Genomic DNA, 18010 nt, shown 5'->3' on the forward strand with positions numbered 1-18010 from the left:
GAACTAAAAATGACTCCAAAGCCAACTAGTTTAAAAAGCAAACAAAACGAAACAAAAACCAGATGGGCATGGTGACACACTGCTATAGTGCGAGCACCTTGGAAGAAGCAGAAGAAAGAGTTTTGAGTTTCAGGCCAGGCTGGGTTACAGAGCAAGGCCCTGTCTTAGAAACAGAACAAATAAAAATAGCAAACAAAAAACCCAAACCCAATCGATCAAATGGTTCACTTTCTCCCTCCCTCGCTCTCTCTCTCTCTCTCTCTCTCTCTCTCTCTTTCTCTATATAGCCCTGGCTGTCCTGGAACTCACTCTATAGACCAGGCTGTCCTCAAACTCACAAAGACCTTGTTGTCTCTGTCTCCTGAGTACGGAGATTAAAGGCATGCATACCATGCCCGGCTTTCAAATGGTTCATCTTCAAAGAAAGGTAAATTAATCAAAAGGTAAGATCACTTATCTAACAAAAACTAGATTCATTGTATTTAATACTGTTAAGTCTGTGAGGAAATAACCTCAGTGAATATAAAGAGATACAACTTTTCTGAAAATATATGTATTAAAGCAAGTGATTGCTAGCCTATATCCTATGAACTTTAATTTTTCTTTTAAAAACATCATATAGGGATATATACAATGTCCCCTATCAGATTGCTTTTAATAAAAACTGGACACTACCTGTATTTTCCACCAGTTTAAAAAATTAATTCAGCATGTTCACAACAGGCTACTATTAAGTCATGCTGGGGCACACCTGTAGTGGTCATTGTACCTGTTGATTCTCTTCTTCTACACCACAGAGGACCTGGGGATGGGCCTCAAGTTGCCAAGTTCGGTGCCAGCTGCCTTGACCCACTGAGCCAGCTTGCTGGCCTCATTTTTGTATATTATTTTAAAACCTTGTAGTGCTAGTTGGCCTGGAATTTACTATGTAAGTCAGGCTGGCCTCAACCTCCCAAGTAGTGGGGTTACAGGCATAAGCAGCACATCCGGCTAGACATTAAATTCTTACAAACCAGATTAGGGAACAGCAAGGCCTGTGGTCTTTTACTGATCTTAAAATAATAGTGCTGGGGCTAGAGAGATGGCTTAGGGGTTAAGAGCACTGGCTGCTCTTCCAGAGGTCCCAAGTTCAATTTCCAACAACCACAAGGTGCCTCACGACCATCTATAATGAGATCTGGTGCCCTCTTCTGGCACGCAGGTGTACATGCAAGCAGAACACTGTATACATATAAATTAACAAAAACAATCACAACAAACAGTGCTGCTCAAACCCATTACATCGTTTTGAGGAAGACCAGAATACTTAGGAGCTCGATTTTCTATAAATGTGAATTAACATTAATAACAACAACAAAACCCCAGGACTCTTCTACTTTAAATCAAACTTTCTAAAACGGTGATTGCCAGGAGTAATGGAAACAGCAAAAGAGGCTCCAAGGCATCGGCAGCCCATCTTGCCTGGCTGCAGCCTTTTTGAGGGTTTCTGGGTGAAGCTGAACTAGGTCTTCAAATGCGCACGCAACTTTACTTTCAGAAACAGTGTGAGGAGCTGGCTGTGGGGACGCACATCAGGGAGACATGCTGCGGAAACTTCCTGTCCGGAAGTCATCATGAGCGTGACAAACACAAGGGAATTTACCACTGCTTTCTGTACCGTGGGCTGGAGGAAAGGGAGGCCCTTGAAACTACCAACGACATTGCAGCAGCTGGTTGGATAAAACACTGACTCACTTATCCACAGCTTGTTACCTTCATCCCAGAAAAATACTCAGTGCGAAAGGCAAAGCCTCCTAAGACCACACATGGACCAAAGCAGGTTACAGACAATTTGTACATGAAGAACTATTTATGTATGCGCATGGGATATAGAAGATCAGAAACATTAAAAAAAAAAAAACAAAACCCAATTTTTGGAGTTTAATAATGGATGGGAAAGCAGATTGAAACAAAAAGAAAAAATATGACGAAGAATAACAGATTTTCTTCTTTATGTGTGCTGCTTTTTTTTTTAAATATTTTTATTTATGTATATGAATGCTCTATCTTCATGTACGCCTACACGCCAGAAGAGAGCATCAGATCCTAATATAGATGGTTGTGAGACACCACGTAGTTGCCAGGAATGGATCTCGGGGCCTCTGGAAGAGCAGCCAAGTGCTCCTAACCACTGAGCCATCTCCTCAGCCCCGTGTGCTGCATTTTCATCAGAAGGAAAGTTGCTTTTTAAAACTGCTTCGCTTCTCTTCGTACACATGTGCGCATGTGTGTAGGTACTAGTGTAGGCATCCGTGCACGTGGAGAACGAACACTGACTGTGAGTGACTCAGAGATTCCTTGCTCACGCTTCCTCCTCCGCTGTATTCATTGAGGCAGAATCTCTCAAGTAAACCCAGAGCCACCGAAACGCTGGTCCCCCTAGCTGGCTGGTTTCAGGAATCCCTTCCAGGGCTGGAATTACAGAAGGGCCACCACCCCTGCCCAGCACTGCCAGGCAAGTGCCTGGATGCCCTGAGCCATCTTCCCAAGCCTCTCAAAAAATAGGTTTTGAAGACGTACCTAGGAAGCAGAACTTTCCATGAATTCTGACACATTTTTACCGCCAATTAGTTCAGTATTAGCGAGATTTTTACATAATTATCATCATCTATTATTATACCCCATCAAAAGAAAAAAATGTTCAAATTCATATAAGCATTTGCCTCAAAAACAAAAACAAAAAAAAAACCCAAAACATTAGTTAGTGTAAGATCATTTTGAAGCTTGTTTCTAAGTGAAACACAGCACACACCTGAAAATGGTCACTGAGTCTGAGAGGGAGCCAACAGCAACATCAGGGTAGGAGTTCCTATCCAGGTCCATGTTCCCAGCAATCGAATATCCAAAGTAAGGCGATGTACCCTCAAGGACCTGGAACACACAGGCCGTTAGGATGAACGCTGGGCCAGTAACAGAGCTGGCTAGCTACCCTTTCAGAAAAGCACAAAAGCGCTCAATGGTAGGCACAGCCCTCACTCGGCACAAACAAAGCGGGGCTGAGATCCCTGTCACCACAAGCAGTGAAAAAGGAAATAAGAGAAAGAGAAAAAGTTTATTCTGAGCAAAAGTTTCAGTTCATTTACAAACAAATTACGTTACATTATAAATGCACGGTATCTAGTACTTTGTACGTTTTGTTTCATGAAAGCCATCTGATTCATACTGTATTCCAAAGGATGAAGCCTCGTTTATATTTATTAAGCTAATCAGTGTAGTTTAAAACCAAATCTAACTGTCCTCCCCTCTCCCCCCAAAAAAGTCTTATTTTCAAAACCAGTTAGACGTTTTGGTGTCCGAATTCTCTGTGTAAATTACAGTCTTGCACTTGCGTGCTCAATTCCACTGAGCACGCTGCAAGGGAAATGAAGCACAGGCCACCCCTCCCCCTCTCGGGATAGACCGGTCTTCACTCTGGGTTACACTGTGTCATTTCGTCTGTGTAAGTGTGTCAAAGCCATCTTCCAGTGATACTCTGCAATTCACACTGGGTTTGAAAGATGGCTCAGTGGTTAGGAACTCCGACTGCTCTCCCAGGACACTAGTGCTAATTCCAGCATCTGCAACAGCGGGCTCACAACCACCTGTAACTCTAGCTCCAGGGGATCTGACACTTCTAGCCTCCTGAGTCCTTCTGGGTCACACACACACACACACACACACACACACACACACACACCAACACTAACACTGTTGTATACTTGAAACTGAAATATGGGTGAACATTTACTTAACCCTACAGTTTACACTATTGTAGAGAGGTTGTTTGGTTACCTGTGTTGGTTTGGTAATTATGCCAGTTGGGGATCCGTGATAGATGAAAACCTTCCCCAGATCATCGTAGGGAGCTCCAACAGCGATATCTGTTGACATCACATTTAAAAAGAAAGTTATCATTTACGAAATACTCCGGCGTCTCCAAGTAAGATGCCATATGCGCTCACTAGTTACCTGACCAACTGACCTAGGAATGGTGGCCGTTTCACAATCTGTTACCCACCTGGATAGCCGTCTTGATTGATGTCGCCGATATTCTTTACCGCAATTCCGAACATGGAATCTTTGGTCCCGTTAAGGCGAACTGGCTTCACGTTGCGCCATCTGCCTTGCTGATTAATGTAGACGTACACCGCACCCCCAACTTCCCCGTCTCTGTCAAAATACTGTGGGGCTCCGATAATGATGTCTTGCCACCTGAAAACAGAACAAAGAGAAGAGCTGGGAACCTCGGCCTAAGATGCCAACGGGCTTAGGAAAATGGCTTAGGAAAACACACAAACTCGATAGACAGGGCCTCAAACCAAGGACTTACACCTCATCAATTAAAACACTCAACAGGAGTGAGAAACCAGGGAAAGCAGCGAAAGTGGCGACTCAAAGGCAGTTTCTTGAGTCAGAGAACGGTACAGGAGGACTTCCAACAAGGTCCTGCTGTTCCGTTACCATTTCTAGCAGGCACCAAGAGCTGAGTCCTCCGGGTACGGGCATGGCCACCACTTCCCACTTGATGTCAGACACCCTGAATGCCCCAACAGTTCCCCAAACCCCAGTCCCCCCACCAGGAAACCACAGTACAGTTGTGTAGCTAATGCCATCTTCTGAGTGAATTTTTCCTCCAAATTTAAATTCTCAAGAAACTACGATCCCCAAACTCAAGGTAACCCTGTGCCACTGGGAGGATAACAAATCTCAGCTGTCATGAAGGACGAGGGTGGGGCGGTAAACATATTTTTTAATCGGCTAATCTGCAGTCCCACAGAAGCCAGTCAGCAGCAACAGCAGCCGCATAAACGCGCTTACCCATCTGCGTTGAGGTCCACCACAGCCACGTCATAGCCAAAGGAGGAAGCCAGGCCCTCTCCATCAAATATATACTCAGGGAGAAGATGTGCGGACTTCATGTCTCTTTTGAGCAAAACCACAGCCCCGCTGTGATTGGCTCTTGGGGCACCAGATACAAAAGTGATGTCATCTTTAGAAACAATGCCCTTCCCCGAGTCCAACGAAAAGCCTGGAGAAACAACATCAACCCTGAACTTCGAGGGCGACACTCAAGAGGCAGATTCCACTATTATCTTCCCCTCCGCATCCCCACCCTGCTCTTCTCCTGGCCCTCCCACCTGCTTTCACGTTTACCATAGGAGTCACTGTGCTAAGGGACTTGATGGCTGTTTTGCTGCTTTCTATGGACATCAAGACTTCTTACAGAACAGTTTCATGCTTTTTAGCACGTGTGTGACTTGGATTACAAAGTAGTCACACTTCTTAAGAACCAATTCACACCCTATTCTGATATTAAAAGGAAGAGTGGGCTGGGTATTGGCGTCCCCTGGGAATGAACGCTACACCAAATGCTCACCAAGTGTCAGTTACAGGGCTCTGCGCTGACCGTGGTTTACACGAACAGCGTCTATTCCTGGCAGTCTAGTGGGCAATCAGGCAAGAGCGAACGTCAACACTGCTAACACAACCCAGGTAGCATCTCGTCACTTTGGACGAACTCAGACACAAACATGCAAACAGAACCATGCGTGGTGATTCAGCCATTTGAGAACCTCACATCAACAACAGGGGTGAGTCAGCTGTCAAGCTTGGGTCGGCTACATGCTGCTCAGAGGGTGGGCAATATTGGGACGTCCAATTATAAGGCACGGAGCAGCACTTTGGGCGACAGACAAGAGTTTGCTAGAAGAGTGTCCATCGCTTAAACTTCTCTCTCTTTAAAAGAGGCAGGCGCAGAACACCACCAAGTTTCCCTCCTTTTTTTTTTGGGGGGGGGGTTCTGTTTATAAGAAGCGTCAGCACTACTGTTGTGGTTCTCAAATTGTGAGGTGAATTGAAAAATATGATGAGCCCCAAGATTACAGCAAGGCGATCTAATTGAACCCAGTGCTGAAAAGCGTCTGGCAGCTGAGCTCAACCATGGCATGCTTTTTGTATGTGTTTCACTTGAAATGAGATAGAAAATAAGATTTATGCTCTGTATGGATAAAAAAAAAAAATTTTTTTTTTAAAAATGACCATGACCAAGGCAATTTATTTGTCATCGGAGAGGTCACAAACCTAGGTAGCTATTCATCATCACATCAGGGAATGTGTCAGGCCGCTCCCTGGGAGGCCGTGTTTTATAAACAAACTGATCAGGATCTGTATAGGAAATGCTGGTCAAAAACAGCAGGCCTGGATGCGTGCACGGGGCAGGAGAGACGGAAGAAAAACGATTACACTTGGTAAGAGGCCGAACTGCGGCGCCCCTTGCTAGCTCCTACAGGCTCGGTGGGTCATTACACCCCACACCCACCGACCTTTTAAAATGAGAGCCTCAGGGCACTGACCAGCAACCTGTAACAACACCTCTGACTTCTTTCCGGGACATGGGCTTTGGAGGAAACCCTTTCTGAAATTGGCAGAGGTGTTTGAAAAAAAAAAAAAAAACATTCACATCTCCCTGTGTTCTACCAACAGCTATATTTATAAACCCCAGGGGCATCTGAAAGACCAAACAGTTAATATTAAACACAACCCCATCATAAAATAACCCCTAAATAGAGCGTTTAAAAAAAAGAGAGCCAGCTAGCTGATATGTGCCCAGGGAAAACACTGGTTTGCTGCTGTTTTCCTTGAAGGTCCTTGCCCAGATCCTGCCTTGTCCAGCAAGGATACTATCAGACCCCATGCACCCGGGCGCTGCCCAGACCCATCATGCCTTGGTTGGGGAATTATAACAGTGTGAACTTGAGCTACCGAGTGAAGCTTCCTCGGTACACGCAGGGAGGGCTGGTGACGCACGCACAGCACTGCACACAGCACAGGACTCACGCACAACAACTGTTTAATAAGCAGCTGCTATAAATGCTCTCTTCCCCGAGCTCTTACCAAGCTTGTATGGGCTTGGGAATGGCATATGAATTGAAAAGGGCTTCTTTCTTTTCTTTTAATAAACAGCACTGTCCGTGTGTATCTTCACACAACTAGAATAAGTCACACGTACGTTTCCTCTAGCCTTCTGTTTAGAACTATTTGCTCACCCACACCTGCTTCCCCACCTTTTTTTAAGCCTTCCATTGTTCCAGTGAAATCTCTAGCTCGTGTGTGCGTCCCACCCCCACCATTTTTTTAAAAATAGGTTACTCTGTAGGTTTAGAAGATTTCTTACATTTTTTTCCAAGAAATGTACAGTAATTATTCTTTATGTCAACTCGCACCAAGAATTAAAGCTTTTAAAAGCCTTTGTGTAATTACCATAATGCGCAGGAATAATTTAGGACACCATTAGTAATGCAAACAAGCCTAGGGAGTTAAGGAATTGGCACTTAGACCCAGTCTGGGTGTTCTCCACACTGCGTTAGCAGGTCCTGCTTGGCCTCGTCTGGGGAGCCCTGTGCCGCCCACTGGGCCCTCTGACATGGAGCCCCGATCCAGTCGCAGGGCCAGGCCTTCGAGAATGGCAATCACCAAAGAAGGACCCTGAAGTCCCGACCCACCACTTAAAAGTAACTTTGTGAGCAAAGCTCTTAAGTGTTCGTCTAAAAGAGGCCCTGCACAAAGGAGGTGAAGGTCCGCTCCGAACATCCGGACGCTTCCTCATGGCTTCACAAAGGGCTCGCTGCAGGCTACGCAGGCTGTCATCAGCTCACAGGACACAGCTCCTTGATGGGAGGGAGCATGATTTTGGCATGATTTTGCCAAATAATGGCAGATTTTGCCCCACTCTGCAGAAGCTCAGGCCAGAGAGTTCGCCTGCAGGCGGCCTGCTTTCACATCTCCGTGTGTATCAAGCTGAGGCAAATGCTGAGAGGCCCCTGGCTCCCGCCTGGCCTATCTCAGCCTGTGGGCTCTCAGGAGGAGCCTCCCACAGTGCCTGAGAAGGCAGGTATGGTATCTCTGCTCGCGCCTACCTAGATAACTGTTGGCAGGAACGGGCACGAGGCTTTCATCATGGTCAGTCTCTCCGCCAACCTCATAGGGCCCGTCTTCAAAGATGTTCATGTCAAAAAAAGTGTTATTCTTTTGCTCTACACGGACGATCCCTAAAGGAATGGGATGGAAAAAACAACAACAACAACAAAATAAAATAAAGATGAAACGAAACAAAACAAGATGGTTCTAAACGCCCTTGCATCAAGGAGAACAGAAAGAGAAATTTGGAAGGAGAGACAGAGATGAGAGAGATGATGTTTAAGATTGTTCAACATAGTCACCTGAGTTTTTATGTGAAAGGAATTTGTTCTAGGAATCTTAAAAATCACCCATGAATTCTAATGAACTCTCCTTTGGAAGGTTAGATAGAAAATGGGATGTTTGTTTAGTCACAAAAATCTACAGAAAACTAAATTTGAATGACATGAACATGAAATAAACGATTACTGTCTTCCATAATTCCCTATCAAGTTTCCCTTTCTGCAAAGTGAAACTAATATATCCATCTCTTCAAACTGCTTTAATGAAAATTTCATCTTTTCAAAATTCCCTAATTCTTTAAAACACTTCAGCGGACTGAAACCCAAATCACAACATGACCTTTTCAAAGTGACATTTTAAGTCAGTGTTGGTAAGTCACCTGACTGGTGGGTGTTTTTACCGTTCTGTTTTATAATATAATGGCCTCTGCAACTGCCAAAATAAAACTCCTTCTAAATACAAAATGTTCTTTCAGCGAGGTCAAATGGGTTTGGTTATATGAGAAGTTCTGTCAGAGATATAAGTGTGGACAAAGGAAATAACTTCCCAGTGTCATAAGGAATGACCCACAGGGATCTCAAGAACCATTTTTAATCACAGTTGAAACTAGGGATGTGTGTGTGTGTGTGTGACACAGGAGAGTGATTAAGGCCAGAAATTTACACATTTGAGGCAAACCCTATATATCAGGCTACACCCCTGCTCTTTTCAAAATTAAATTGTTTTAATAGAATTTTTTAATTGAATGTATGGGTGTATATGCATGTACACACACACACACACACACACACACACACACACACACACACACACGTCAGCAGAGTCCAGGAGAGGGTGCTGGATTCCCTGGAGGTGCAATTACAGGCAGTTGTGAGCTGGAAACCACACTGGGCTCTCTGCAAACACTGGGCCACCTCCTGCTTCCTCAGCCCCCAGCACAATGCTTTAATCTGAGACAGGATCTTTATAAAGTACCGAGGCTAGCCTTGTGCTTTTGGCTTTCATGCCTCAACCTTCAATGTGGTAATCTCATCCTGGCTTGTGCAAAAATTATAATTTATCTTTATTTCTATATAGCCGTTTGCTATCTACCTCCTATACACAGTTTCAGAGAAACTGATGTTTATTAAAGAAATTGACCAGATTCATCTGGTCACAAAATGTGGGTCATTTTCCTTCCTCCTTCCCAGTGTCTCCTTTTCTCAGCACAGTATCTCTCTGTTAACCAACCCTACCCTCAGACTGCCTCCAATTCTTGCCTCAGAATGCCGCACCTGGCAGTCACCTGCTCTCTTAGCTCTCCGTGTTATCGGTAGAACATGCCTTTCCACGATAACACACAATGGAACGCCCATGTTAGCAGAGCTCTTTACTTCAACTCAGTGTTCACATCACCCCATTAAATGAACACTTTCACCTTTAATTAACAAATACAAGACAGAAAAACAAATCCTATTTATCATTATTATTATTTTGGAATTTCGAGACAGGGTTTCTCTGTGTAGCCTTGGCTGTCCTGGACTTGCTTTCTAGACCAGGCTGGCCTTGACCTCACAAAAATCTGCCTGCCTCTACCTCCCAAGTACTGGGATGACAGGAATACAACACCACATCTGGCAATTATTATATTCTTAGAGAAAAAAAAAAATTAACCACTTCCAGTAATTAAAAACACCAGCAGAAGGAAAAAGCCTCAACCCTAAAATATTTGCATTACTGTTAAAATTCACAGTAGAGATTTTAATATCCCACTCCCTTTAATAAAGAAACACCTTACAGCCCATTTAAAGGCACTAAACTGTGCTTGCGGCATCCTGTAGAAACTTTGTTGATATTCTAACGTGGTTTTGTAAATACAGAGGTCATACCTTTCCAGTTGTAAGTACCGGGAGCTCCAAACACAATGTAGTGAAAGTCTTTAGTGAAAGTAGCTGCTACCCCTTGCTGACAAGAACCAAATTTTTCATGACCTCTCAATCGGCCGTCACAGAAACTCCAGTCTCCTCCATCCATATCGTCTTCAATCTTGAGATTCTGGCTCAGGACGTAACACCTTCCGAAGATGTCCCTGGACTCCTGCTTTGTGTTAACGTGCTGCCTTTTCTCATATCTGTGTGCACACGTCTGCAGACAAGTGGCAGTGGTAAAACTTCATAGAACTGGGGCACTTAGCAATAATAAAGAGGTTTAACCATCATCTAAAGAGGATGATTAAGTGTGTCTCCATCCTGGGAGAGGATCCCAAAGCAAACCAAGTCCCCCACTCCCCCACCCAAAGAGACCATCAACAAGACAGAGCCCTATTCCACAGGCGATTCACCTGTAAATTCACCTGTCACATAGACAAAGGCGACACCAACTCACTGCATTTTCTTAATTTAATGGGCTCTTAGTAGCTATAAATAACTATGTCCTAGACAGAAGCAGGGACATATTTTCTTAGGAGATAAAGCAAACACAGCTAAAGCAAAGACATTTTCTTCCTACCAGTCCCATCTCCTTGCAGTGAGTGCACTCAGACTATTCCCTGTCACTAAAAGGCAGAATTACCCCGTCAAGAAAGACAGAATAGTCTCCGTTTTCTACAGGGTCTTCATGACTTCCTTCCATGTAGCCTAGTCTGGGTGCCTGAGGACAGTATACCTAAGCCCATTTTACATACTGTGTAAGAACTCAGTGTTCACTAAGACTCTCCTTTTTCTCAAGCATCTGCACAAATTTTATTGTAGCAACCAGACTGAATGAGACAAAAAGAGTGCCATATTCTAACCTGAAGTGTCTCCAGGCCAGTCTGCCCAGTGAGCTGCCTTCTAGCTGAAGAGGCATGGTAAACAAGAGTAAAACTGGTGTCTTTGTTCACGGTCATTCCCGTGGTTTGCAATAACTTTGTCTATAAAACTAATTTTTTATAGACAAAAGATAATTTTGTCTATTAAAAACTTCCTAGGGTAGAAACTGTCTAGTTTGGCTTTGCTTTTGTTTGTTTGTTTGTTTGTTTTTGTCTGAAGAGCAGCTGTAATAACAATGATTATAACAATGATTACAAAGGCCACGCAACAGATCAGCAGCTAGTTTTAGGGATATTCAGAAAATGTTTATTTATTAAGTTCTTTGGATCTGGATGTTCTAAAGACACACAGGCTTCACAACCAATCCATAGTCTATCAGGCATCAGGCTTTAGCTTATTCTTGGCACCAGGACATGTGTTAGAACATGGCGTTTGTTGCTCAAGGGTAAATGGAGGCAGGATGTTGCTCTGTTGTGTCCATTGCTGTGAGCCCATAATCAGCCAACACTGAGGAGGAGGATGCGCCTTTCTACACTTACCACCACTTTGCCACCTGGACCTTGGCTCTGGACAGTGACTCCCATCCACTGGTCTTCCTTGCTTTCTGACATAGGATCAGCTGCAGAGGCAACATGGCCAGTTAGTACAGGATTGACTGAAAAACTATACAAACCAACAGGGCAACAAAACCGTAAGAAGCTGTTTTCAAACTTCCTGGACTCCAAGCCCAGATACTGAGGAAACTCAGTTAATATAGGACATTGATTTCTTATCTCAAGGATACAGAGAAAGAGTTGAGTGAATCTTTCATAAAATTTCTACACATAAGACATTTGAAAATGCTGTAACTCAGGCTGGAGAGATGGCTCAGAGGTTAAGAGCACTGGTTGCTCTCCCAGAGGTCCTGAGTTCAATTCCCAGCAACCACATGGTGGCTCACAACCATCTATAATGAGATCTGGTGCCCTCTTCTGATGTGAAGGTATATATGCAGATATTGTATACATAATAAATAAATAAATTAAAAAAAAAAAAAGAAAATGCTGTAACTCTGACGAAGCATTGTAAAAACAGCACCTAAACTAACAGAAAATGGGTGCTGCTCCATTCACACCTCAAATTTGTATAGAAACAATGTGAACTCTTCTTAGATGGAGATAGGAAGAGAGAGAGAAAGCACAGAAATATCACCATGTACTCATTTCATTATCAATTTAAATCTACTATAAAATCTGTATTTTTGCTTTCCTTAATGAGAATCAAAACATTAAAGTGATGTTTAGATACTAAGATTAGTGACATTCTGCCTTTTTTTCTTTATTTTACTTTATTTTATTTGAGACAGGGTTTCTCTGTGTAGCTTTGGCTGTCCTGGACTCACTTTGTAGACCAGGCTGGCTTCAAACTCACAGAGATCCACCTGCCTCTGTCTCTCCAGGTGCTGGGATTCTTCATTTATAGATAGAGGTATATAGACTCTATATCTATATATCTGTGTATTTATAAGTTTTCTGCAGTAAGTCCGTAGTATTTCCTAATCAATATGGATACAGATGAGAGTGTGAGCCCGAGCCTGCATGTCTACTTAGGCCAATAACAACTCTGGTTTTTTGCAAGCTTCTTGTGACACTAATGGCTCTGTCCAATCTACAGGAAAGCATGTAAATTAGCTGGTGGCATATATGGACTCCATTACAGTATCTTCCAGCTACCCTGAGGCTTCACAAAGTGGGATATTAAAATAAAAGGAAAAGACGGGCACAGTGGCTCATGCCTGTAATCCCAGCACTCCGGGAGGCAGAGGCAGGTGGATCTCTGTGAGTTCAAGGCCAGCTTGGTCTACAAATTGAGTCCAGGACAGCCAAAGCTACACAGAGAAACCCTGTCTCAAAAAACCAAGAATAAGCAAGCAAACAAACAGATGGGAAATAAGCCTGTCTCTGAGAAACAGCAGCTTTAGCTGGGTACGAGCCTGGTGTTTAGAAGACTCTTTGTTAGAACAGTGACACATTACATTTGATAAGTATATGGACTCCTGATACTGGCCCCTCCTGAAGTTTCCTGAAAAATTTTTTGACTGCCACACTAACTTATCAATTCATGTATCACAGTCTATTGGGAAGAGTTTATTTGTACTCTCATGCTTAAAAATTCTCCAGGGCCAGAGATGACGCTTGATTAGGATGCACAGGGCAGCATCGTCACAAGAACAGACTCAATGAATACTTGAATAAAATAAATAATATATAATAATATAAATAAATAATAAAGAGCAGACAAAAGAGTGTTTCTCCCCACTATTTTAATGGCAGGTAATGTTTTGACTGCTCGATAGGCACATTCAACAATTTTGCAACAGTCTCAACATACCACTAGGTGGCAACATACACACACCATTTTAGTTAAACTGGGCTTAAACAGAGGCAGCAAATTGGCCTGCTTCGGTGTGATTTAGAAAGTAAGTATTTTTAGGACAAACAAAAAAGAAAAAAAAAAGGCCAAGACTGACAAAATTAAGAGCGTTCCTTCTCTGCAGGAATAAATGTCCGTATCTCGTGCCCTTGCTCGTGGCAGGTGAAGCATGGTACAGGCAGGCTGGCCCGATACACACAGCGGGGGCAGAACGCACCATCGTTATCAAATTCAATCCGTGTGCAAGGTCCCCGAGAGGTGATGTCACAGCTGTACAGGCCCCCTGTTCTGTTCGCCCTCTGCATAGGAAGTGCTTCTGCCCGAGGCGCCCCCACAAGCAACCTGGAGATAGAACAGAAAGAATTTAAGGACTTGAATGTGAGGTATTTACCCGCCTAGCCAGGACCCAGGGCTGCGGGCACCAGTTACTCTCTGCCAGGAAGCCCTCTAATTCCTCTGAGGCTGCGGAGCAGGCGAGAGCGACGGTGGAGGCCCCCATGCTCTCACAGCACAGGCCTCCCCTGAGGTGGAATGACGGACACACAAAAGGGAGAACGAGTGAGCCTGTCTCTCTCAGAATTGGCAGTGGTAGCTAGCTGGGAGCAATTCTGGTACCCATCAGAGAACACTCACAAGACAGGAGACTCAACGGTATAATTCGCACTTCCAACTTACGGTGGGAAGCAGCCCCCGTGAGCCATCTCATGGCCCATGTCAGTTTCCAACCCTGGAAACCCCGCCCCCACTGGACCACACCTATCTTTGCAGCAGTTTACCTACAGATTCAGACTACAGTTCTCACAGACTCAGCCTGTCTCCCCTGCCCCCCCTTCCTCTTCAGCTTCATTGAGGATGTAACTGACAAGGGGTAAGTGTATTTATTTAAAGTGCAGTATTTGATGTCTTGTCCCACTCAGTCTCCTACAAAGCACGTGGGATGCAATGCCAGCTTCCAGTGAAATCTATTCTCCGCCCCTACCCCAGATTTCCCCTGAGGAGTGGCTCCTAAGCCAAACTCAGGATCCTCAAAGCTCCGTTATTTCACCGGCAGAGGAGCTAGCTCACTGTCGGCTTAGGGTGAGGGTGAGGGTTGGGGTGGGCTTGACTAAGGAGACAAACACCCAACCCTCTGTGTGAAAGAAACAAGCACCATCTGACCATTGCTACCTCCTCCTTGCTGGGACGGTTCCAGTAAAGGAGCAGCGAACTAACCATACAACCAGGAGAAACAGCAGTGCCTTCCTGCTGTGAGGACAAGCGGCTGCCCTTCCTCCCAGAAACCCCACCCCAGCCCCAGGTCGTTACCATTCCAGCTTCTACCTCCAAGTCTATCCTTCACCAAGACCCAGAACTCAAGTGGAGACTTAGGGGAGCAGTTGTCCTCTGCATAGGCCCACCATGTACCTATTTGAGTGTCGCTGTCTCCATTCCCAGGAGCGCCCCAATACCTGAGAGATGAGATGGCCTAGACTGTGCAGTGAGTGGTTTAGATGCTTGGCACATTTCGGGGCGGCCCTGCGCTGCGCAGCTGGAGAAACAAGCAATGAGCTGAGCCAGGGGCACAAAGGAAAGCTGAGGAGCCCACACCTACTGATGTGACAGAGGTTAATTAGGAAGCCGTTGGGACTCACAGCTAGGTGCCAGCCAGGACAAGAATCACCCAGAAACAGTCTCTCTGTCCCTGCAGAACGCTTGCCAAGAAACAAAACTCAACAGCTAACACGTTTAAATCTGGGCGGAAAGAGCCAACCGATTATAACCGATGGCACCCTGAAATGAAAACTGCTGTGTGCGTTGGCGGATTGAAGACTGACTCCAAATAGGCAGAGAAAGAACCCAGGCCCATCTGTGGCCAGTGGGTAAAGGTAACCGACAGCCAAGAGGAGGCTCCGAAGGGCAGCTCAGAGCTGGCTCTCCTCCTCTCCAAGCGCTTCCTCTTACACACACCCAAGGAGGCTGCTGAGTGCAGCAGGCTGCTTACTTGACCCCACTCCTCCTCAGCCACTTACACTCCTTCAACAAATGCAGTCCTCGGGATGCCTAAGGAATGGCCTCCCAGATGGTTTCCACCTCTTAAAACTACAGTGTCGGAGCACCTGATCTGTAAAAGGACATGAGGGGCAGAGGCATCAAGAGGGCAGGAGCTTTGTGGAGGGACTGTCACCAGGAAATGACAGCAGCCCAACAGGCAAAGCTGGCTTCGCTTCCAGGGAAGCAGCTAAAGTAGTGGTTTTCAACCTTCCTCATGCTGTGACCCTTTAAAATAGTTCCACATGTTGTGATGAACCCCCACCCCCCGCCATAAAAATGTCTTTGCTACTTCATAACTAGTACTTCGTAAAGTAGGAATTTTGCTACCGTTATGAGTTGTAAGTGTAAATATCTGATGTGCAGGATATCTGAAATGCGACCCCTGTGAAAGGATCGTTTGACCCTTGGAGGGGTCACGACCCGCAGGTTGAAGATGGCTGGGCTAGAAGCTAGCCGCTGCAGGAGAGTGGAGTCTTGGGATGTGGCAAGTGGAGTTTGAAGACGGAGAGAGGCTGGTGAGGATCCTGAGTCAGGGGAGCAGTATCAGATGAGGCGCCACAGAGCCTCAGAATACAGCCATCCCTTGAGCCTTTCTGGTTCCTACTCCAAGACTTCCTTCATCATGAAAATGGAGAGGCTGGAGAGGTGCCTCAGTAGTTAGTGCGTTACGTGTTCTTGAAGAGCAGCGCTCAGGGTCTGCCACAAAGTCTAATGCCGGTTAACTCCAGCTCCAGGCCATCCAGAGCCGTTTTCTGCCCTCCACCGGCATCTGCACACATCAGGCATACACTCGCATGATGCCTCCTGCGGGGGATGCTAGACGCACGGGGCTGCCCTCTGGATCCCTGGGAGGCTGCAGGAGGAACATCCGCCGGCAGAGGGCGCGCGCTGCACTACTGTGTCCCTGCGCTCCTCCAGTACAAGGCAGGTCCCAGGAATGGAGGAGTAGGTCGCCCCAACACTCCGCAGCCGCGGGAGCTTCAATTTCACAGTCGCCCTGTCTGGTTCGGAAATTAGCAAAAAGTCTCTTTATCTCACTTGGAGTCGGCCTTAAGCGTAGAAGGTCACAGTTCATTAGCCTAGGCTACGTCTGTGAAGAACAAATAAAAGAGCAAAACTAGACCAGTGTGCAAACAGCGACACCAGGGGACAACCGTCTACTTCTAATCTAAGTCATTTTAGGTCACAGTGTAGGTCAAGGCTAAGCACACGTCGGTTCTTGAGCTGCCAGGTGCCTGTGGGTGTCGGATAGCCAGTTCCAAGCAAACCCTCAACTCGTGCCAAAATCTGGGTTTTATGTAAATCCCAAGCTTCCTCCCAGTCCCTCTCAGTAAGGGCTGGGCCCTGGACTGCCCAGGCGGTTCAGTGAGAACCTGTTGCTCTTCCGGGCAGCCCTGTGATGACTAGGTCAACTCCAAGGACTAGCTAACCAAGGACTAGCTAGGCTAGGCTGTCACTGTCTCTCTTCACTCTTCCTCTCTCCCCTCCACCCTTTGTTTTTGTTTTGTTGTGTTTCCAGACAGGGTTTCTCTCTGTAGTCCTGGAACTCATTCTGTAGACCGGGCTGGCCTCCAACTCAGAGATCCGCCTGCTTCTGCCTCCCCGGATTAAAGGCGTGCTCCACCACACTCTTCAGCAGGAGCCTGAACTATAGCAACAGCTATGCATTTGAGACAGACAGGCTAGGGGTGGGGGTGGGGAAGTGAGTCAGGCCTTGTAGAGAGAGAGAGGGAAGTAGTGAAAATTAACAGAACAGCATCAAAAAACCTTTTCCGTATCAGGTCCAAAGTAAAGACTACAAATACAGGGCCACTAGGAAAAGCCACTTTTCAAACTGCCCGCCTCAGAGCCAGCAGACAGCTACTTTCTACTGAGTTTAGTTATTTTCCCGTATGGGAGGGGGCGCAGGATATTTGAGGCAGGATTTTCCTAATTCACATCTTCTTCCCTCGGCCTCCCAGGGCTGGATTAGACTTGAGTCGCCAGGGTCACCTTCCACCGAGTTCTAACTTTGTGCTGGAATAACTCCCTGAAAATTTCAACATGTTGGAAAACATTTAAAGACAAGACTCCAGGGCTGAAGGCATGGCTCAGTGGTTAATAGCACTGGCTGTTCTTCTAGAGGACCCCGGTTTGGCGGCTCACAGCCATCTATAACTCCAGTTCCAAAGGACCCAAAGCCTTCTTCTCACCTCCGCAGATACCAGACACACACACTGTATACACAGATGGAAAAGCATCTTAAAACCTGCAAAGCCATCGTCTTCAGCGCTAAGAAATTAACTTTGTCATAGTAAAAGGTAATGCCCAAAAGCATGGTGGTAACTCACAATAAGACATAAGCTGAGGTCTTCAAAGAAGACCATGACTGCAGGCGAAGGGCCCAGGCCCCACTACCACGGTCTGAAAAAGCTCTTCTATGCAAGCCACTCTGCCACTCATATTTTCACTCCCAAACAGCTGGTCTACTTTTCTATAACTACTTCAATCAAATGTTCTAAACTGGGGTTCTCTTTAAACTTTAAAGACAATAGCAGCTTTGCTTCATTGTCTTTGGCAAT

At 45.6% G+C, this 18010-nt stretch overlaps 1 protein-coding gene across 3 annotated transcripts in view; it reads right to left on the reverse strand.

Moving 5' to 3' along the window:
- Nucleotides 1-18010, reverse strand: part of Itga6 (integrin subunit alpha 6) — a 68100-nt gene that overhangs the window by 26062 nt on the left and 24028 nt on the right. For all 3 annotated transcript variants that reach the window (XM_055600119.1, XM_055600117.1, XM_055600118.1), the window contains exons 2-9: nt 13636-13760; nt 11546-11625; nt 10086-10341; nt 7935-8066; nt 4837-5047; nt 4037-4230; nt 3811-3899; nt 2792-2910 (exon numbers count right to left, since the gene is read on the reverse strand). In XM_055600119.1, coding sequence (XP_055456094.1) covers nt 2792-2910; nt 3811-3899; nt 4037-4230; nt 4837-5047; nt 7935-8066; nt 10086-10341; nt 11546-11625; nt 13636-13760 — 1206 coding nt within the window. The remainder of the gene's footprint in view (nt 1-2791; nt 2911-3810; nt 3900-4036; nt 4231-4836; nt 5048-7934; nt 8067-10085; nt 10342-11545; nt 11626-13635; nt 13761-18010) is intronic.

The sequence above is a fragment of the Psammomys obesus genome, unplaced genomic scaffold (assembly GCF_907164565.1).
Source record: "Psammomys obesus unplaced genomic scaffold, mPsaObe1.curated_primary_1811, whole genome shotgun sequence".
Taxonomy (NCBI): Eukaryota; Metazoa; Chordata; class Mammalia; order Rodentia; family Muridae; genus Psammomys; species Psammomys obesus.